The 22,166-nt window shown below is 56.7% G+C and overlaps 2 protein-coding genes and 1 long non-coding RNA gene across 3 annotated transcripts; all 3 read right to left on the bottom strand.

The window, feature by feature from the left end:
• Positions 1-402: 402 nt before the first annotated feature.
• LOC141972833 (uncharacterized) lies at positions 403-2,445 on the bottom strand. The gene is made up of 3 exons (XM_074930870.1): positions 2,289-2,445; positions 1,827-2,073; positions 403-1,227 (listed from the first exon to the last, which is right to left on the bottom strand). The coding sequence occupies exons 2-3, from the start codon at positions 1,863-1,865 to the stop codon at positions 403-405; spliced, it is 864 nt and encodes a 287-aa protein (XP_074786971.1). The 5' UTR covers positions 1,866-2,073; positions 2,289-2,445.
• Positions 2,446-5,301: 2,856 nt separating this feature from the next.
• LOC141972832 (acrosin-like) lies at positions 5,302-18,357 on the bottom strand (the record flags this gene model as incomplete). The annotated part of the gene is made up of 6 exons (XM_074930869.1): positions 5,302-5,336; positions 7,484-9,075; positions 9,553-9,691; positions 9,962-10,231; positions 10,567-10,767; positions 18,260-18,357. Coding segments are annotated over 5 exons (1,125 nt in total), but the record flags the coding sequence as incomplete, so codon positions are not given.
• A 380-nt stretch (positions 18,358-18,737) lies between these two features.
• LOC141972821 (uncharacterized) lies at positions 18,738-20,516 on the bottom strand. Its single transcript, XR_012635437.1, has 3 exons — positions 20,242-20,516; positions 19,926-20,061; positions 18,738-18,874 (listed from the first exon to the last, which is right to left on the bottom strand). It is a non-coding gene; the product is annotated as an uncharacterized LOC141972821 (long non-coding RNA).
• Positions 20,517-22,166: the final 1,650 nt, after the last annotated feature.

Raw genomic sequence — 22,166 nt, 5'->3', positions numbered from 1 at the left:
ACCCCCCCAGTGCCAGTGCCCCCCCGCCGTGCCCCTTCACTTCACCCCGCTCCGGCTCCCCCTTCGCCGCCGGCTCCAGCCCGCGGGTCTGCTCCTGCCTCGCCCTCAGGGAGTAGCTGGGGGCTTGGGGATTTGGCAATTTGGGGAGGGGGGAGTGTGGTCGGGGCCGTGGGAAGGGAGCCGGGGAGGAGGGGCCGTGCAGACCCCCGGGAGAAGAGGGAGGAGGGAAGGAGGCTCTAAACGTCTCAAGTGTAACCCCTGCGAAGGGGAATCCAACCCCAAACTTCATCTGTTTGTTGCAGAGCGGAGCTGGAGCCAAGGGCTGACATCCCCCAACCCAGTGCTGCCCAGACGCTCACGGCCACGGGGTTTCTTGACACAACCTCACTTCTGGCAATTTATCTATTTATTTACAATAATATAATATTTCTCTGGGGTATTTAGGGATCCCCTCACGCGCCTCCGAGCTGGAGGAGCATCCTGGCGGAGCGGGGCAGAGGCTGCGCGGGCAGCGGGGACCCGGCTGCCGTTCAGCTGCTCCCGGGGCAGAGGCGGCGGCGCAGCACGTCCCCCGTCAGGAGCTCCCGGGGGTGCAGCAGCGCGTCGCCGGCAGATCCCCCGCGGTGCCCAGCGCTGGCGGACGCTGTGCCCGAGGGGTGGGCTCGGGGGCGCGAGCAGCGGGCGCTTGCGGATCTTCGTCTGGGGGCACTCGTAGGCGCTGCCCCGGCCCGAGGCTGGACGCGGCCCCGTCAGGAAGGAGTTCTTGGGCCGGGCTTGCTTGGCAGGCGCAGCGGAGCTCCCCGCCTTCTCCAGAGTCTTGTCTGCACGCAGAGTGGCACCGGGCTCTGCTCTGCCCTCGCAGTCTTCCTCCCGCTCTCTCCGCTCCTCGGCGTCGCTGGCGCTTCCCCGCTGGCTGCCGCTGTCGCCGTCAGCGCTGCTCTGCCTGCGCAGCCGGCGGAGCCCCAAGAGCAGGAGCAGGGCTTCGGCGGGGGCCCAGAGCCACCAGTGCTGGCCGGCAGCGAGGAGCACGCCTTCCGCAGCGAAGCCGCACCGCTCCTGCCTCCTCTGCGCCATCTTTGTCAGCAGGCTGGTCACCTCCTGCCTCAGCTGCTCCTGACGCTGCCGCAGGAGCTCCTGCACGTCCGCATCCTCCCGGTCACCCTCCCTCAGAGAGTATCGCGCGACGCTCAGCAGGGTCAGGATGCAGATGATGCCCACAGCCATGGTCTGCAGGAGGAGGAGGAGGGAGAGAAGGGGCTCAGTGGGGCTGGCTGGGAGGGAGATGGCGGCTGGGGCAGCAGGGGAGAACGTGCCGGGGCTGGGGCCGGCTGGGAGAGGGGCCGAGGGAGCTGGGAGGCACTAAGGGGGAGGGCGGTGAGCGCTGCAGGGACGGGGACATCTCCCCGCAGCCTCCGGGCACTGGCTGTGGCTGGCAGCCCCCGCAGCCCTGCGCCCAGCCCCGAGGGCGGCACCTGCCCTGCCCCAGGTGCTCCCCGCAGCGGCTGCGCCCTCGCCCCGGCTGGAGAAACCCCCCTCGGGGCCCAGAGCTTCTGCCCCGGCCCTCGGCCGGCCCAGCCTTCCCCCCGCCGCCCTCACTCACCGCTGGCCTGAGCCGGACTGCAGCGGGTGCTGCCGCCTGGCACCCTGGTGACTCCCTCAGGGACTTCTCCTCTGTGACGTCACAGGCGCCAGAGCCCCACGGGGACACCCGCCTCTTGGGCCACGGCCACTGCCCCTGGCTCTGCAGCCCCTGCAGCGGGCACAGCACAACCCCCCTGGCAGGACAGAGCTCCCGGGTCACTCAACCTCCCCAGGCAGCAGCTCACCTTGAAAATCTCTTGTTCCAAGTTCTCCTTCCCAGACATCGTCTCCAGGAAGTTGCACTAGAACTTCATTTGTACTGTCTTGCCTTCAGTGAGGAGCACCCCGGTGTCCCTCAGGACATCTCCCCCTTCCCCAGGCAGTAAGACAGGAGGGACATGGTGCCCTGGATGCAGCCCTCCGCTTGCTGCCGGGACACCGAGGCGGCTGCGGCCACCTTGGAGTATTTGAGGGGCTCCAGCTCCTTGTTGCCTGAAAAAAAACACGAGAGGGACGGAGACGTTCAGCCAGTGGCCCTTCCGCGGGCGCTTCCCTAGGCGAAACGATCGTTGCCTCGCCCAGAAAGACAAAACTCCCAAATTTTTGGCTCTGCTCTGCATAGGGGGAGTCGCTTCTGAGAAGTTCTCAGCCCCAGGGAAGGGACGCGATGACCGCGAAGCCAACCGGGGTTTAATCCGCCCTCTTACCGGGCAGGTAGGCCTTGCTGTCCGTCAGGCTGCGGAACATGACGGGGTTTCTGGCCAGGCGAAAGACGGGCCTGTGGATAGTCACGGCCTCCTCTGCAACCTGGATCTGTCTGGAGACGGCGTCGAAGCAGCCGAGGAGGGCGGGAATTCGGACACCCTGGAACAGAAGAGAAGGAAGGACCGAAGGGTGAGGACGGGAGAGGGAAGAGCTGGAGCTGGCCCTGAGCAGGGATGGTGCTTTGGATGGATCCTGCCCGCTCCCGCTTGGGGAAGAGACGCTGAGTCCTCCCCCTCAGAAGAAGTTCTTAGCCTGCTTCTTGTATAGTCCCGACCCAAGGCTGGCTTAAAACCCAGCCAAGCTAATCCTATGGAGGCAGTTTTAACAAAGGAGGAGGACTTGACTAAACACAGCAGCGGGGCAGCACCAGGGCGGCCCTGCCTTGCCCAGGGAGCTCCACGGCCCCGCCTGAGCCCCGGGCTCGGGCTCCCGGCTCCCCCCATGGCCCAGCCCCACCAGCAGCACCAGCCGCAGCAGCACCCGGGAGCCTTTGGGGACAAGTTCTTCCTGGCGCTGTCACACGTGCGCGTGCAGCTCTAACAGCTGCTCTCCTTCACCTTCCAGGGAGCTGAAATTGCTCTTGCAGCCAACTTGAACATTAAAACTATTCTCACCAGCCAAGCATTTTTCTCCAAGGACAGAAAACTACTGCTCAGGAATCCTACGCTTCTCCCTCCAAATCGCACTCCTGCAAGGGAGGAACTGAGTTAAGAGCAGGCTTTTTTCCTGGCAGCTTCTCGGCTTTTCCAGAGAAAGACGGTGGCAGGCTTGGGAGTTTTTTGGAAAGCCGAGACTGAATTTACAGCATCCCAGTTAGATTTTCCAGTACACTGATCCATCACAGAGGCATGGCTAGGGATGCTTTTTTTTTCTTCTTTTAAAGAAATTGTTCAAATTAATCAGATCTAGTCCTAAGCGAGCGCAGGAAAGGCTCTTGCCTTTACAATCATTTCTTCCAGGTCTCCCGATTACGCTTCCCTCTGTTGCTGCCCAGTTCCAGACAGCTGATGCTTTGGGCCATTAGTTTCAGGGAGACAAAGTTTGTTTTCTGCCCGTTGTTGTCTTCCGTGTACTTGACGTTTCTCAGCACGACGCAGCGGTGCTGCTGCGTTCAGTGCTGACCTTCTCACCTGCCCGTGCTCTGCGCTGGGTTTCTGTGCGGCTCCAAATCCGGGCTGCGGTGACAGAAACTCCCAGCGAGTGTCTCCAGTTTGGAAAACTTGCCTTCTGTCCTTGTCAGTGAGGCTTGAAACTGCCCCCGCTGGCTGAGCAACCCAACCCGTCCTGGAGGGTACTGAAGGAGGCTGCGGGCTGGCAAGTCTTTACACTCGAGTCTCCTGGCTGTCTTCATCGGCAAACAGTTTAAATCCGGGGAAGCCGCAGGCGGCAGAGAATTCCCGCTGCGAATGAACCCTTTCCTCGGCCCCACAAAACTCACGGGACCGCAGGTGCCCGCGGCCTCGGCCAGGGGCCAGGGGCCAGGGGCGGGGCCCTCCCCTCAGAACTTTCCCGCCTCTCCGCCGAGAGCGGCGCTGGGATTGGGCAGGGCACGCCCAGCGCCGATTGGCGGCGCTTCCCGCCGCAGCAGCCGATTGGCTGTCGCTCTGCCGGCCGGGGCGGGCTCTGGGCTGGACTGGCAGGAGCGCCCCGGCAGTGGGGGGGCGGTTGTCATGGCGGCGGCCCAGGCCCGGCCCTGCCGCGGCCTGCGCTGTCAGGCGATGGCTCGGGGGGCTCCGGGCCTGCCCTCACAGCCCGCCCCGCCAGGTCGCTCGGGGTAGCGTCAGGAAAACTCCCTGCCCAAAGGTTCTGCCGGCCAGGCTCGGCAGTAGCAGGGCGCCGTGCCTTGGTGGCTGGCTGGCTCTGCTCACAGCCGGGGCCGGGGTGCTGAGGGCCGGGAAGCGCAGGCGGGGGTGCTGCTTGTGCTGAGGGAAAACAAAGCAAGGGAGAGCCCGGCCCCAAAAAGCAGGGCCGTGCTTCCGCAATGGCTAACGGCAACGCAGCCTGCTTACAAGCACAAACGCTGCCTGAGGCTGGCATCAGGCTTCAGAGCACAGAGAGACGGCTCTGGACCCTCACACCACTCCCCCAAAGGAGGCTTTGGGCCCTAGAAATGAGGGTTGGCACCCTAGAAAGGAGGCTTTAAATCCTCAGAAACAATGAACCCTTGCGCCCTAAAAATTAATGTTCGCACCCTAGAAATGAAGCTTTAAATGCTCAGAAACAATGAACCCTTGCACCCTAAAAATTAGGGTTTTGACTCTAGAAATGAGGCTTTAAATGTTCACAAATAATCAGCGCTTCAGCCCTAAATGTTACGGTTTGGACCCTAGAAATGAGGCTGTAATTCCTCAGAAACAATGAACCCTTGGGCCCTACAATGAGGCTTGCAGCCCTTCAAATGAAGCTTGAGTCCCGAAATTGAGGCCTTGAACAATAAAGATGAGGCTTTGAGACCCAAAAATGAGGTTTTGTTCCCTGAAGTGGGTTTTGAGGATTAAATCAAGGATTTGTGCCCTACAATTGATGCTTTGGACTCTAAAGAGAAGACTTTGGAAACCAAAAATGATGCTTTTGGCCATAAACAGAGGCTTGGGACTCTCTAAATGTAGATTTTGACTGTGAAGAACTGGCTTTGTCCCTACAAATGAGAGTTTAGAGCCTTACAATGAAGCTTTGGGCCTTTAAAATAAGAATCCAAAAATAAGACTTTGAGCTGTAGAAGAGGGGTTTGAACTGCAGGAATGAGAATTTGGACCCTGAGGTTGAAGCTTTGAGCCCTATAAATGAAGGCCTGGAAACCAGACTGAGGCGTGTCCGGTCTCTGAAGTGACCTTTAGTGTCTTCACGTGAGGTTCGGACACTAAAACTGAGGCTTTGGCAATGAAAACTGAGGCTTTGCCACTGAAGAATAAGCGTCAGACGCAATTTTCAGATGCCCCTGATCAGGAGAGTGATGGAGGCGGGTGTGTCAGTGCCCGTGTTTCTTCTGTCTAGCAAGGAAGAAAATGTGTGTAAAAAAATAAAAAATCTTTTCCCCACAGCAGCAACTTTTCTTCTTTTTAGCACTGTTTAGGCAGCAATAAACCAGCATGCAGTGAAGAAATAATTAATTAAAGAAATGAGTCACAGGTCCCGGCCCCTCCTGGTTGTCACAGGGGCTGTTCTTCACGCTCCCTTGCCTCACCCACTGCCCCTTCTTCCACCTCCCCCCACCCTTTGACAGATCTCTCTTCTAATTTTCCTTGGGGTGATTTCCCTGGAATTCCTCACCAGGGCACGCAGATACGTGTTAGGGCGAGTGGATCCTGGTGGGAATTACAGCTGCTGTTTGCAGATCGCGCTGCGGACCCCTGCTGGGGCAGCGGCCACCAAAGGCCACCCCCACCCCGGAGAGGGAGCACCTCTTGTCCGTGGGGAGCGAGCTGGGCGCTCCTCACGCCCCCCCCGCCCGGCACACGGGCTCCTCTCCCCGCTCTGTCCCCTCTGTCCTCTCTTTCCCTCTTCCGTCCTTCCCTTTCTGCAGCCCTCGCTTCTCCTCTGTCTCTTCCCCCCTATCACCCCCTCTCTGTCCCTGCTCAGAAACTTCCTTCACCCCCCCGCTACCGCGTTCTCCCAACACCAGAGCGAAATGCGGGAAGAATTTCTTCACCGTGAGGGCTGTCGGGCACGGGGACAGGCTGCCCAGGGAGGTGGTGGCGTCCCCAGCCCTGGGGGTATTTAGAAGACGTGCAGACGTGGCGCTCAGGACGCGGTTTGGGGGGGGGGCTCGCCAGTGGTGGGTTCACGGCCGGACTCGGTGACATTAAAGGTTTTTTTGAACCGGAACCGGAATTCTTCTGATTCACCGATTCTATTCATTCTCTATTGCTGTCTTGCACCCAGTAAGGGAGCGCTACTGCTGGTACCTGAAGTGATTTTTTTTTTTTTTTTTTTTTTTCTGAGAAGGCAAAATTGCCACTTGGTGTCGTGGTTTAACCCAGACTGGCGTGCGTCTGTGGGATGCAGCAGGTCACTGACTGTGTCCTGGACTGCGGGGGGTCGTTCTCCCAGTCTCTGTCTTCTGGCTGCGGAGGCTGGATTCCCTCAGGACAACTGGTCTTGTTTCTAAAGCCTGAGGCAAAGGCGGCATTAAGCCCCTCAGCCTTCTCCTCATCACTGGTTACCACGTTTCCTCCTGCGTCTGGCAGGGGATGGAGACTCTCCCTGGACTCGCTTTTGCTACTGACATACTTACAGAATCATTTCTTGTTATCCTTGATTGCTGAGGCCAAATTAATTTCCAGCTGGGATTTGGACCTCCTAATTCCCACCCCGCACAGCCTCACAGCCTCTCTGTAATCACTGTGAGTGGCTAGCCCCTTCTTCCAAAGGCTGTAAACTCTCCTTTTCTCCCCGAGTTGCAGCCAGAGCTCCCTGTTCAGCCAGGGTGGTCTCCTCTGGCGTCGGCTTCTCTTAGAGCACCTGGGCACCGCCTGCTCCTGAGCCATTAACACTTCCTTCTTAGAGAGCGCACAGCCCTCCTGGGCCCCTGTACCCTTCAGGATCGTCTCCCAGGGGATCAAATGGCAGCCTCAAGGCTCGAGCAGGGTGCGGGAGCTCCCTGCTGCCATCCTGGCTTCTGTGGACAGACGCCAGGCACACAGCTGACGCCCAGCCTGGCCCCGAGGGTGCCAGGGCAGCTCCCTCTGAAAATGGAATACCTGCTGTCAAGGCCCCTGAGGCTTCCGAGGCACCAGGGCTGGGCCCCAGAGAAACGGGACTCGAGGCTGCTTTGCTCTGGGGCGGTTGACCTGAAGGTGATGCCCCAGACCTGCTTCAAGGGAGCAGGCAGAAGGCGGCCTGAGAGAAGGCGACTCGTCCTCTGTGGCTATTCCAGCACCAGGCTTGGCCGGTGGTTAAGGGGGAATGATGTGAGAGGGGCCACACTCCACAGAGAGTTGAAGGGAGAGAGGGGGTAATGCTGGGCAGAGGAACCGTCTGTTTGTACATCTTCCCTCTAGGAATATACAGATATATATATAGTCTGGGTTAGGATACCTTACAGCAAGTTAGTGTGAATCTTTTCACTTTCAAACCTCTAGTGAAGTGGCTATTCGAATCATCATGTATTTTACTGAACTGATTTGTAAATCCTTACCTTGGTTAATGATTAAGGGCTGCCAGTCATCAATAAATCTTGATTTGCTGCTAAATCCTTACTGGGCTAATATTTCCATCTGCGACGTGCCCTCCCTGGGGATGGCCAGACAGTCCAGAGGAGAGTGTTCCCAAGGCCCAGCAGCAGTTCAGGACGCTCCTTCCAAGTTTCAGGGCATCTTTTTCCTTCTCTCCGATGCTCGGGACACAGTTTTTGGAAGCTGCCTGCCGAGAGGGCAGGCTGGGGTGGGGGCAAGGAGCGCTTGCGTTGCCATAGGCCAGGCCGTGCGACCTGGCACAGCAGGCTGAGAGCCTCAGGCAGTGCTGGGCTGCAGCTGGGGCCTCGCCTTGGGCCCACAGTAGCCTTTCAAGGTCAAGAAAATGCCTTTTTCTGTACTCTGGGTAAAAGAATAGACCTGAATTTTAAGCACTAACTAGCTCTCGGAAGACTTTCCAGGGAAAGCAACAGTCCTGATGCCAGTCTGACAGATGAGGAGCTCAAAGCAGAGCCCCCAGCTGAAAGGGCGTGAGGTGCTGGGCCTGAAGGAGCCGCCCCCTGCAGCTGGGCAGCAGCAGCAGATACGCATGTGCTGGGCTCGGGACTGAAGCAGCTTGGCCAAGGTTTGTGGCAAAGGGGCACAGAGATCAGTTCTCCCTGGTTTTATTCAGGGGCTCCATCTACCCGGTGGTGTGGTCCTTTATGGGATCGGGGAGATTACAGCAGATCTGGCTCTAGGTGACTCGGCGCTGCTGGCCTGCACTGGAAATGCTCTTGAGGTTCTTGCTGATAGAGGAAACAGCAGAAACAGACAGTGGGGGATGTCTATGATTGCTCACGAGCAGTAATGCCAATGTCTTGTTTGGAAAAGACAACTTTTTTTTCTCGATGTCAAGTTCAATCTGGCAGAAGGCACCCAGACACTGCCAGTGACCAGGCTCGGGGTCACCCCTCGGAGTCACTCTTTCCCTTTGTGCCCCACTTGGCTGCTGCAGCCTCACTTTGCAGGTGCTGGGCATGGAATCCTTGCCGTGCACAGGAGACGGAATGGAACCGGAGCCTGGTGACCTCTGAAACGTGGCAACTTTATTCAGCTGCTAAGAAAATGTCCTTTTTTGTGCAGGTGGAGGGCCGTGGGCAGGACCGAGCAGGCCGCTGACGCTGAGGCTGCCCTTGGCTCAGCAGGCAGAGCCCCTGCAGGAGGTGGCCGTGGTGCACTGCAGCCTGCACTGGATCCTGTCCATCCTGCTGCTCAGCCCTTCCCACAGGTTCTGCACCAGCTCCTGCAACCAGGTGAAGAATTGCACCAACTTCTGCGGTAGAAGGGTGTCGGAGCTGAAGCCGCCTGATGGGGTTGCTGTTGGCCTCGGCGTCTGCAAGGGGGTTGATGGGAAGGCCGGCCCTGGCGTCGGAGCAGCCGTTACTTCTGGGCTCAGCCCCATCTGTTCCAGGATCCAGCTGTAAAAGTGCTGAGTGGAGGTGTAGATTCCAGGCCGGTTTGCTCTCGTGCAGCCTGTCCCCCAGCTGGTCACCCCAACGAGCCAGAAGTAGTCAGCAGTGCTGTCTCTGCAGACGAGAGGACCGCCGCTGTCCCCCTGCAGCGGAGGAGAGAGAGTCAGGGTGGTGGCGGGTGGCCGCTGGCAGCGTTAGGGCGGGCTCCTTCTCTCTGCCAGCACCCCCAGAGCTGTGTCCCCAGCACAGAGGCTCTGCTCAGGTGCTGGGGCCGACAGGACCTTGTCTGGGAGGGGGTGGTGGGCCCGCGGGGTGGGGCTGGCGCTCATCTCCGCACAGCGACGCTGGCCGGGTGCGAGAGGGATGTTCCAGGGCTGGGAGCCGGACCTCGGGGCTGCCAGGAGCGCTGGGTGGGCTTTCTGGGCAGAGTCCCGGGCCTCTGGGGCAAGTGGGGCCAGGGGCAAGGACCTGCAGCTGGGGAAGGGGCGGTGAGCCCCACCAGCGGCGGGGACCCAGCGGCGGGAGGGCGACTGGCCAGGCACAGCCCATGCCGGGGGGTGTCTGGGCGGCTGTAGGGGGCTGCCGGTGCCGCTGGGCGCTGCCTTGTCGCAGGCTCCTACCTGGCAGGTGTCGATGCCGCCCTGCGCGGAGACAGCGCACAGGCTGTGGGGGTGGAGGGCCCCTGCGTACCACCGGCTGGCGTTGCAGACGTTGAGGTCGATGAGGCGGACCTCGGACTCCTGCAGGACATCCGTTGTTCTTGCAGCTGTGAGCACAGAAAGGAATTAATGCCCGGCAGCTCCTGGCCAGGTGTCCTGCCCTGTCTGGGGGAGCCCCTCCCTGCCCTGGGCCTTGGCTTTGCCCCGGCGTTGCCCTGCTCTCTCGCCGCGGACCCTGGGCCAAGCCCCTCTCTCCACGGGCACACGTCCCCGCAGGCGGGCTCTGGCTCTCGCCTCCGCTGTCAGGAAGCCCAGCCCGCCTCCCCCGCGTGCCCAGCTCGCACTCGGGACCCGAGCGCTCTTTGGGAACTCACCGCTCGCCGTCGAGGCCCTCCAGCCGCTGACGTAGCAGGGCGTCAGCTCGGACACGTTCAGCGAGACGTCGGGCACGCAGGCGAGCTGGACGGAGCGGCTGCACTGCACAGGCTGGTCCAACTCCAGCAGCGCAACGTCCTGCCTGTGCGGGATGTTCCTATAGTCCGCGTGAACCAGAAGCCGCTTGATATTCCGCACTTGGGCCTCCGGGCCCAGCTGGGTCAAGCGGGTGGCCCCGACCACCACGCGCCACATGGTGACATTCCTGGAAGGCAGATGGGGAGAGGGCTCAGAGGGAGCCCAGCCACGTGCTGCCGCAGCCCACCAGCTCCCTGCCCTCTGCTTCACACGGGGCAGAGGAAAGCAGCGCTACGGAGGCTCAGACTGCCCCTGTGTGCCTCGGGCTCGAGGCGTGTCGAGCTGGAGGCCGGAGGAAGCCGGGGCAGGAGCCCAGCTCTCTCCTGAGCAGCCTCTCAGCCGGGCTCTGCAGTGCCCAGGCACCGGCCGTACGGCAAGGCGAGGGCACGGGAGCAGCCCGCGGTGCTGCGGACGGGGCGCCCGCGAGTGCCGGGGGATATGCCCGTGCCTGGCCCTCCTTACCTGGCCTCGAGGAAGCAGTGGGCTGCTGTCAGGACCCACTGTGGGCTTATGAGGGACCCTCCACACACATGTCCCGTGCCTGCTGCCCAGGGATCCTGGATGCTGACGATCCAGGGCTGGGACCCTGCCAGGGCGTCTTTTCCCCCGAGCACAGGCGAGGTGCCGTCGTCAGCAGCCACGTTCCGGAGCCCGCAGGTCCCTCTGCAACCAAAAATCTCATCAGCGTCCTGCTCGACAGCTGGCGGCTGTCCCGGCTGAAGGTCAGCCCTCTGCCCTCCCCACGGGGCGCTGCACGCACAGCGAGGCCGGGGAGCCCCGGGGGGCGGGTGGGCGGACACCCCCGTTTCTGCTGTAGCTCCGCAGGCCAGTTGTGCCAGCAGCCCGGGTGCTGCCAGGAGCCGAGGCTCCCGCGTGGGGCTGGGGAAGCCGTGCTGTGGCCACGGGGGGCCAGCGGGGACCCTCCAGGGAACCCCAGCAGGCTGCCCAAGCTCCCTGCCAGAGCCTCGGCCACTTACCCACAGCTGTCCCAGGTGCCCTGCGCAGGCCGGCACAGGGCCAGCACGACGAGGAGACGGAGCAGATCCATCACTGGCAGTGCCATGTGCCAGCTGCCAGAGCTGAGGGGTGTCACCACCAGCGCAGCAGCCGACAGAGTGCCCACAGGGCTCGCGGTGCCCACGGTGCCCTTGGCAACGAGGCTGATGTCACAGGGTTGCTGGGTCCGGGTGCTGGGCACAGTGGTCTCCCGGGGCGGGGGGGACAACAAGGGGGTTTCCAAGCACGAGGGGAGGCAGACGCTGGGATCAGACACCCCCGCACACCCCGCTCAGTGCTCCCTGAGAGCTCCCTGCTGTGGGCTCACGGTTACAGTTCAAGCTGACTCTTTTTTCACAGATGTTCAGTTTCCACATGAACATCATGCTACTATGTGAAAAGGTGCGGCGGGCGGAGGAAGCAAGCAGCCGATTCAATGTGAATGATAGAGCAAGCTTCAACTTTATTGACAGAAATCACCCCTTATATAAGCACTCTACAAGAATCATGCACACTACTCACAAATCTATTGGATACACGTAAAAGGCTACATTATAATATCCCAGCCCCCTGTGGCATCTCAGACATGTCACAACATCTTCCCTCTTCTGGCCTGCCTCCTTTCCCAAGGTTGTTTTTACCATCAAGGCCATTGTGTACCTCAGTTTCTCTCTTTGTTAACATAACAGTCTGTTGTTTGGCATAACTGTACCCTGGGTTTTTTCCTTTGTTTACCTCAGATGGCTGCAATCAGCTTCTGCAGGGACCCATGGCCTTGCTCTCTGCAAGCCGTTCTCCAACAAAAAGGCAAGAAAAAGCTTCCGCAAGGTCTTACTACAAGATAAGGCACTACAAGGGATATGAACATCTCTCCCAGCCCTCACACAGAATTGAGGTGTTTCAGTAATTACCAGGATCCGTTCCCCTCTCTAGAGCTTCCCTGCAAGCAAGCAGAACTAGACGCCATCTCTGCACCAAATGAAGGAATTAATGACAAAGACTCCTCAGCGTGGTAAGAGACAGCACATCGCGGGTATCAGGATCAGGCTTTAGTGCCCAAAGCCAGTCTCACAGCCATGTTCGAGCCAGAGTGGAACTAGAACAAATACCAGGGCTACACAACACCAGCTGTCCAAGCTGTCCCCACCCCCACCCCAAATAAAACTCAACAGCGCAAAGATTAAAACGGTTAATGCTCTTCCTCCATCAAGAGAAAAAGCAATTGAAAGCTATTCCTACACAAAATACAACACATTCCTCTGTAGATACTTCCATCCAGGTCAGAGAAAACCTCTTTTAAACATTAACAAGTTACACCTCTGCAGCACTTCCTAGAAAATAAATATTACCTCTAAAATGAAGGCAGTATCGTAATTTAGAAAAAAAAAAAAAAAAAAAAAAAAAAGCCAACATACAGGAGGCATATCCCATCGAATTTGGGCAATACCTTCCTGGCAACTATTTCTGACCCAACACCTCCCACAAAAGGTTTTTTCCTGCCTCAGCTGTCAGCTAGCAGAGATCACTGTTCCTCTCATTTAAGACTCTTCCTCCTGAACAAGTGCACTTTGCACTCCACTTCCTTCCCCAAAAGGAAACACCTTAATGGTAAACTGCAGCGGCAAAGAATTCCACGTGTGTAATACCTCTGGAGGAACCAGAGGTCAAATCAAATCTTTACAGAACCAAAATATCAGGGCTGCCTCTAGGAGATGCAGACACTTCAGAGGGACACTCAGACTCACCACCTTCGCCTTCCCCTTCCAGTGGGACCCCGAGAAATCGAAGAAACCCGCCATCCATACGCCAGGTGCTTACCCAAACGCCAGCACACACAGACCTTGCCGAGCAGACCTTGCTTGCACTCAGCTATCGAGCATCTAAGGTGCTGTCTGCACTTCCACATCAGCGAATATCCCCAACATGCTGTCGCTGTGTCTGATGGCTGCCGGTGGAATCAAGGGAGGCTCCTCTTCTGAGGTCAGGGGAGATTGTGATAGGGGCAAAAATGAGTGAAGAGGAAAGGCCAGGGCTGGATTTGGACACGGCTGGGACAAATACACAGTGGACAAGCAAAAAAGGCCTCAACACCCTCTGCTATCACCTCACTCCTTCCTAGATGCTGAAGGCTGCACCCCACTCCCCCAGGGCAGAAGAGCAGAGTCCTTCAGCTGATGGGCTCCGGTGAGCCAAGGAGAGAACAGCTGGAAATAACACTGCCAAGGGATGGGAACTGGCTGCAAATTCAAACACCATTTTCATTCATTAATCTCCAACAGCTAAGGACAAAAAACAAAATCGACAGGATTCCAGACTAAGCACTCCTATCCTGGGGCTGTTTTTCAGCCTGCTCAGAGAGAATGAGCTGATCAGAGACACACACTTCTTTGAGAGCAGCCAGATTAGTGCGGCTTCAGCAAGCCTGCAGCTAGTTCCCATTAACTGACCTGGTTTAGAAGCTGCTAACACCGCCACTACCCTTAGCTTCAAGTTGAAGAGAAACCCGTCCACCTCCTGAGGATACCACACCTGCCCTACCAGCCAGGGCAAGTTTCTCTCCAGTGTTTCGGTGGAGCTGTCCCAGGGAGGAGCTGTGACTCATTTCCCATTAAGGACACAAGCCGTGTTCCAGGTTCCCTGGGAAAGCAGCAGAGCAGAGGTACCATTTGCCTGGCTCACCATACAGCGCCCAGGTGAAATCCTACCAGGTGACTGCAGGGAAGCCAGGAGCCCGCTGCAGCTGGCCACAGGAAGAGCCACGAGCCAGCAGCAGCGAGCCAGCCGAGAAAGAACAGAGCAACTCCACAGTGCCAGGGTCACGCCCGCCAAGGCCAGCTTAGTGCTCAGCAGCAACAGTCCGGGCCCACTTCAGAGGGAATGGTTTCTGCATTCACATTCCCCAGTAGCTTGTTAGGTTCCCAGCACTCGGTGGAATTATGTCCCTTCAGGAAACTGATGACGTTCAAAGATAAAGGAGAAAAACAAAGCCACAAACAAACAGCTAAAAAACCCCTTCAACCCCCATTGGTTTAAATCCATCCCTCTGAAATCTGGTTTGAGCCACCTCACCTTCTGCCCTTCACTGTTACCTCTTACCATACACCTGCCCACATAATGCGACAGATCAGTAAATCCTGAGAACACTTACTACAAAATGCGGCTTCCCAGTACTCAATTTCAGGTTATTGTTAGCTGATATTCTTCAGGGCCTATGTGCATAGATACGAATTATTGCTGACAAAAATCTCTCTGGTGAAACAGGGTACATTACACAGATACGAGCCTCCACATTTGTAAGAAAAATCCAAAGTCTGAAGAAAATCATTGTGATAAATTTTTCTTTGTTCTGGGGATAACATTTGAATGCCACACCAATATTTTCTCTGCAGCACTTTCACCTTTCAGTCAGATTTTGTATGTTGATGCAGAAAGGTTCAGGTACAGTAGCTGGTACAGAACTTTTCACGCATATACAAAAATTGCCTCAAAACTGCCTTCAAAAATCTGCTTAAAGGTTCACTCTCCTTTACTCATTACATTTTCACATTCTACCAAGAGCCAGGAAACGCTTTGCCAAATAAAATACACAAATCCTTCTGGACAAAGTCTTTCTTCTTAATGGCTTGCAACACAATTCATCTGAGAAAAAGCTACAAGGCAAGAAAACAACAGACCAAAATATCAGACTTTTTCCATTCCCGTCGCCACACTGCTGTTTGTCAGCATTGCTGTATGACTCCAGCAACACACTCCCTCATAAATATCAGCCCCTCAGGGACACCCCACGTAGTAGAAGAACTATCTCCAAACACACACAACCAACAGTGCCGGAAGGTCAGCTGATGGATGGGACGGGTGTTAGAGCCCAGATCTGAGCGTATCATCTTCCCCAAACCCCTGAGATACAGAGTTCAGCCTGTGACACAGGCATCCTCAAAATATTTGCCTGTGGTAAGAGTAATGTGCATCCCTCTGTGGATAAGAGCTGATCCTGTAAAGCCAGGAGTTGTGTTCTCCCCCTCAGAACACCTCCAAGCTATCTCGCCAGTACAGAAACTCTCCGTACTTCACTACAACTCGCATTCACCCACACAGTTACAGGTGCCTGCGTACAGCTGGGACAGGCAGACACGCACACCCAGCTGTACACATCACAGGGCACACAACTGCAGGAGGAGAATAACAGCAGAGAAACTGCAGACAGAGATCATAAGCTTTCTTACATCACTCCATACACTGCAAAAGGACGCAAGTTTCTGGGTGCACTGGAAACCAATCTAAATCCAGACTGCTGTCTGTCCTCCCACCTCTCCCCTCCACAGCTGTGTCTGTGGCTCTGCTTCTCCCCGGCACCCCCGGCAGCGTTCAGGAGCCTGCACAGACTCCAACAGTCGGGAGATGGATCTGCCTCAGCTCAGCACTCAGACTCTGAGCACAAGGAGAAACATCACGTTCAACTGCCACAGAACCACCCTAGGAAAATACAGTTTAAGTGAGAAGGATCTGATCTGAATAAGGTACAGGATTTGCCTCGGGGATATTGAGAGAAACCATCTCCTCCTCCTCTCTCCTCACAACATGTTCTTTCTTCTTCCCTTGGGGCAATATTTCTGACCACAGAGCGACAGGATCAGACACTTGAACTGACTTATGCAGCCAAAAACTGGCACAGCAAAGATGTAAATTGAAAAGAGCAGCCTAAACAACTCACAGGAATTGTGCACTGAGCAGAAAGCTCCTTCGCCCACTCTGAATAGACAGGAAGAGTTGGTAAGGGGGGAAAACAGGACAAGATTGTCACCTTCTACGGAGAAGGGACAGGCATTTACAAGCAAATATCCCCTGTGGCACGCAGCAGCCGAACAGGGACAAGAAACAACGACAGCAAAGTCCATAGCGAGTACATAGACAACTTCTTTTAGCCAGGAAGAAGCATTTAGACTGACGAATTTTAGAAGTTTATCAAACACAAGCTCTCTCAGAAGTGTTTTAGAAAACACATCCCCCTACCATTAACTCTACAGGCAAGATCAAAATACAAGATGCACAGACTATGACACAGGAAAGCACACAGCCTATGGGTTTATAGAAAGCACATCTGCATAAAATCAGTGACACCCTCTAACAGACGACAGGTGCTCAGGTATCCATCCATATCACAGAGAATATTTACTCATTTAGAACACACCAGCAATTTATAAAACTCAGCAGACAAACCCAAAACACCCCCCCACCCCACAGGACTCCAAGAACACAGGTTTCACTTTTTCAAGATGCTATCTGGGTAACACACGTGCACACCGAAACAGGAGCCCCAACTAACAATATTGAATTGGTTATTGGGCATTTCTGTAACCCAGGCACCACACCGAACTGGTTTAAAGTGAACAGAATACACCCAGCAGAGGAAAGCTGATACAGAGAAATGATTACTCGTTCTGAGATTTATTTACTTACAGCAAACTGCTTAGCAACTTATTTACTTACTCAGAGCAACTTAGAGTATTTCTGAATATTGCTAACAATCCTGCTTGCCCAGACCGCTCTGTGGAATGTTACCAAGGACTGCTGTGTTCATCAAAACAAAGCAGTTCACTGTGAAAATCCACCAACAACTGCAGCGTTCAACAAAATATCATGGTTTTGTCCTTGGGGAACAGGTGTGCCCTAACTAGTCGGCTCTTGGTGACGAGTAAAGATAGCCATGTATGGACGGGAGAAGTTCCATTGGTTCTCTTAGATAAGGCAGAAAGAATAAACCAGCTGGCAAACACTCTTGTTATTCCAGAAATTGGCCAAGAGAATCTGCACATGCTCCGGGGAAAAGCACAAGGTGAGAAAGACTCTGAGCCTTCCTCCCAAAGCGCCCCCCCAGAGACGCCCCCCCGGAGGCAATGGGCAGGGGCAAAGAGAACATCCACTGCTGACACCAGCCTCTAGAACTAACCCGGCCTCACGCCTGCACATGGGTGTTTGTGGGATGGAACCCAACGAATACGGATATCCACACTCGGTGAGGCTGGGGTAAAATGTGCGGGGGGGGCGCAAGCTGTGTGGAGGAACCCCCTGGCACCCCGGCCGGAGTACACATACTGCTGTATCACTCTATTCCAGTCTAGAGTCTGTTTTCCACAAGTCAAAGCATCACCTTGAATCAAACTCTTCCCAAATTCTACACACTCCGAAACACACTCGGTTTTAATCACTGCTACACGTAATATTGTGGAAACGATGTAGGTGGAACGCAGCAGTCACATCTTAGAAAGAATTTTACATCAGTAACAACTGGCAAAAACCAAGAGAACCTTGTTTTCTAGGAAAATATATGACTCACAGAGTAGCCAACACAAACTGTCTCCTCAGTTCTGTCCTGCAACAATCACTCTCAAGTATCTTCAGAAAGGTAATACCGGAAATTAGAATTCAGAAACTCGAGCAAAGGAGCAGAAACACTATTGAATTATTGCTCTCATAGCGCTTCAGAACTGAACCTTCTCCAGAAATATTTTTTTTTCCTCTATTTGAGCGCTAGTCACTATAACAACTCACAACCTGACCATCTCACTTCAACCATCACTAACAGCCCTTGTTTCTCAGGAACCAGCGGCCTTTTCTCTTCAATCGTTTACGTGATTGAAGCCATCAAGATAAGCTTGATTGGTCTTCATTGCCATTTAATATTACAATTGCACCCGAGGAAAAATTTCTGTGCTTGAAAACCTGTTCATTTCTGCCTAAAAGTTGTCAGCGATTTAAAGAAAGGTATCACCTCTCCACTAAGAACCTTCCATCCCATCTGTAGGCAAACACAGCCAGCCTTGCAAAACCACAGCATGCAGCACAAACAGATTTTTAAAAGAACTGGCTAATTAGCCATCTCAACTTGGGAAAAATAAAGGCCACAAACAGATAATATCAACTTGAGAAAAAAGCTCAGGAAGCAGCAACAAACAGTTTTCCTGATTCTATGATCACAGTAGTGCTGTGAGGATCGTAAGGTCTTAAAAGCCACAATGAACTTCTGCACATAAAAAGGGCATAACCAGAGGTTTAAAAAAAAAATCTCAAGAAATTTACTTGAAAACTTTTTTTTTCTTTTTTCTTTTTTGGCTTTACCATCACAACTTTTAACAGAAGCATCTGATATTCAATCGCTCACCTTGAAAATCTCTTGTTCCAAGTTCTCCTTCCCAGACAACGTCTCCAGGAAGTCGCAGTAGAACTCCATTTGTACTGTCTTGCCTTCAGTGAGGAGCACCCTGGTGTCCCTCAGGACATCTCCCCCTTCCCCAGGCAGTAAGACAGGAGGGACATGGTGCCCTGGATGCAGCCCTCCGCTTGCTGCCGGGACACCGAGGCGGCTGCGGCCACCTTGGAGTATTTGAGGGGCTCCAGCTCCTTGTTGCCTGAAAAAAAACACGAGAGGGATGGAGACGTTCAGCCAGTGGCCCTTCCACGGGCGCTTCCCTAGGCGAAACAATCGTTGCCTCGCCCAGAAAGACAAAAAACCCAAATTTTTGGCTCTGCTCCGCAGAGGGGGAGTCGCTTCTGAGAAGTTCTCAGCCCCAGGGAAGGGACGCGATGACCGCGAAGCCAACCGGGGTTTAATCCGCCCTCTTACCGGGCAGGTAGGCCTTGCTGCCCGTCAGGCTGCGGCCCATGACGGGGTTTCTGGCCAGGCAAAAGACCTGTGGATAGTCACGGCCTCCTCTGCAACCTGGATCTGTCTGGAGACAGCGTCAAAGCAGCCGAGGAGGGCGGGAATTCGGACACCCTGGAACAGAAGAGAAGGAAGGACCGAAGGGTGAGGACGGGAGAGGGAAGAGCTGGAGCTGGCCCTGAGCAGGGATGGTGCTTTGGATGGATCCTGCCCGCTCCCGCTTGGGGAGGAGACGCTGAGTCCTCCCCCTCTGAAGAAGTTCTTAGCCTGCTTCTTGTATAGTCCCGACCCAAGGCTGGCTTAAAACCCAGCCAAGCTAATCCTATGGAGGCAGTTTTAACAAAGGAGGGGGACTTGACTAAACACAGGGGGTTTGCTACATTAAGACAACTCAGGACATAGAAACTGCTCACTCTACCTAAGCTTTTCATTAGAACATCTTGAAGTCTTTCCCAGATTTGGGTGAGATTACATTGTGTGGAAGAAAGATGAAGAAGACCACCCTGACACTGAAGCAAGGATTGGACCCAGAAGAGAGGAATTTCTGAGACAGGGGATGGCAGTGAACTTCAATCACAGAATCACAGGGTCATCTCATTTGGAAAAGCCCCTGAAGCTCCTCCAGCCCAACCATGAACCTCACCCTGACCGTTCCCAACGCCACCAGATCCCTCAGCGCTGGGTCAACCCGACTCTTCAACCCCTCCAGGGATCCCGGGGACTCCCCCCTGCCCTGGGCAGCCCATTCCAACGCCCAACAGCCCCTTCTGCAAAGAAATCCTTCCTCAGAGCCAGCCTGACCCTGCCCTGGGCAGCTTGAGGCCATTCCCTCTGGGCCTGGCACGGGGTCCTCGGCTCCGGAGGCTCAAACCCAGCACTCTGCACCCTCCTGGCAGGGAGTTGCAGAGGGCCAGGAGGTCTCCCCTCAGCCTCCTCTTCTCCAGACTGAACCCCCCCAGTTCCCTCAGCCGATCCCCAGCAGAACTGTGCTCCAGACCCTGCACCAGCTCCGCTGCCCTTCTCTGGACACCCTCGAGTCATTCAAGGGCCTTTTTGGGGTGAGGGGCCCAAAACTGAACCCAGCAATCGAGGGGCGGCCTCACCAGGGCTCAGAGCCCTTCCCCGTCCCCGCTCCCTGCTGCGCAGTTCATTTGCAGCCGCTCACCCAAACGCCCTCGCTCCACCACGGTCCCTGCACCCCCGCTCTGGACGCAGCGCCGGGCGGTACAAATCCTCTCGCCGTGCAAAGTCTGAATTGCTTAAGGCAGCGCTTCGTGGCGGTGAACCGCCACCTGGCGGACCTGCGGGAAGAGCAACGCTGTGACACGCCCGACAAGTAGCGCCTGGAAAAAAACACCCCCCCGGCCCCCCTGAAAACCCCTCAACAAACCCCAACGCACCCCCCACCGCCTCACACCCCTCCCCAGGGCCCTGCCCCCATACCCCCCCCGCCCGCCCGAAGAATAACCACACGAACAGACCTTATTTCCTGCGGGGCCGGGCCAGCCAGCGCTCCACGCGCCTTCTCCTGCGCTCTCCAAAGGGTGTTTCCGCGCCGCACGGGCCGCGCCCGCAGGGCCCGGCACCGGCCCCTCCCGGCGCACGCAGCCTCCGCGGGTCAAGGAGGAAGAGCAAGGGTTGATTTCGGAGCGGGAGCGCGGCCGCACGGCCCTGCCCGGGGCTGGCGCCGGCCCCGGCTTCTCCTCAGAGCCGCGGCTTCCGGCGGGGTCCTGCCCTGCCCGGGGCGTCCCTCTGACCGCCGGCTGCCGCCCGCCCGCCCGCCCGCGGCACCGCCGCAGCGCGCCGGCGCGGGTCAGGCGCTGGGACGGGCACCTGTCGCGGGGTCCTTGCCGGAGCTCCCCCGGCCCCGCCCCGCCCCGGGACGCTCTTGCCGCCGGCGGCGGCGCGTGCAGGTACCGCGCGGCGCGGGAAGGGCCCGGCCGGGGCCGCCGGCGCCTGGGCCCGGGGAGGGGGGCGGGGGGGCTTCGGGCCCGGCCGCTCGTCCCGGCGGGGCGGGGGAGCCGGCAGCGGGGCTGAGCGGGCGGGCGGGTGCCGGGGGAAGAACCGGCGGGGGCTCCCGGGGGAGCCGGTGCCTCCTGCGCGGGCCCTGAGCTCGGGGCGTGCGGCCTCGGCCGCGGCGGGGGAGGCAACGCCGCCAGACCTGTCTCGGGCTCGGCTGGGCTGTTGAAGGCGGAGCAGCGAGGGGGATCTCCGTCCTGCGGGGCTGTCTGTCCGTTTGGGGTTTGCAGCCGCCCTCTCCCGGCGGTTTCCTTCGGCGGGTTCGCGTGCTCCTTAACGCGCCGTGAGCGGCCGCGGCTTTGCACGGCCCTGCCACAGTTTCTGGCAGCGCTGCCGGTCTCCTGCAGTGTTCTTGGGCGGGCACACGGCTGGCGGTGCGGGTGCTGCTGGTTTTGTTGCTGGTTGGGCGTGTGGGGGCTGTTTTTTTCAGGGGAGGGTGATAAGGAGCAGGCTTGAGCTGAGACTGGTTTTTGCTCGCACTCTGTACTGCCCTAGCGAGCCCCAGAAACGTGGCCTGACGTGCCACAAACGGTCTTTCCCGGGGAGAACCGAGGGATTTCTCGATGGCCGTGTGCTGCGTGGGACACCGGCCATAAGCCGGGTGGCAGGTGGCCACGGGGTTCCCAGGAAGGTTAAAGATGAGAGCTCCCCGGTTTCTGGCAGTGAATCCCTTTGTTCTGCGGCTGATCCTCCGTGAGCCGAAGGGTAAGAGGGATATACGGGGCTAAACCTCAGGCTGCTGCAGAACAGTCCTAAAGGCCGTGTCCAGCCTGCAGAAAGCAGCTTGACTGCCCGGCGGCTTTGGATGTTTTCTTTAACGGAAAACAGCAGTGCTCGGCCTGATCTTTTAGGGTCTTTTCCCAAACGTTTTCCTACTGTATTCTATTCTTTACTCCTTGCTGTTCTGTAAGGACACTGTGTGACTGGAACTTTGAGACAAAAGCCGCCTTAATGGCAGAGTCCAACCCACGTGAAGCTCAGAGGTGAGCTGTGCGCTTATTTTGCATCATCCGTGCAGGACTTGGTTCCTGCTTTGAGATCTCCCTGCCTTCACTCTGCTGAACTGCGCTTTGCGTGGCAGTAGCAGCTGCTGTCTGTAATTGTGTCTCTCTCGTTGCACAGGATTCCTGGCTGTATCAGACCGGCTGCCTGAAATAAACGTGGACTGGCAGGGTCGGTGGCTTTGTGACCATCAGGCGCCTTCTGGAGGAGGCGGTGGGGGAGCAGAGAAGGTATTAGGTGGCTGCTTTTGTTTGTTCAAAGCTCCATGGAGGTGATTTTTTCTGAAGTGGAAGAATTTGGGGAAAGTAACGTCGTGACTCTTGGGAAATACCGTGTCGAGTGCTCAGAGTGTTTTGGCCTTGGGTTTGGTTCTCTGTTCTGCCCC

The sequence above is a fragment of the Athene noctua genome, chromosome 36 (genome assembly GCF_965140245.1).
Source record: "Athene noctua chromosome 36, bAthNoc1.hap1.1, whole genome shotgun sequence".
Classification (NCBI taxonomy): Eukaryota; Metazoa; Chordata; class Aves; order Strigiformes; family Strigidae; genus Athene; species Athene noctua.
This window is presented reverse-complemented; position numbering and strand designations above follow the sequence as displayed.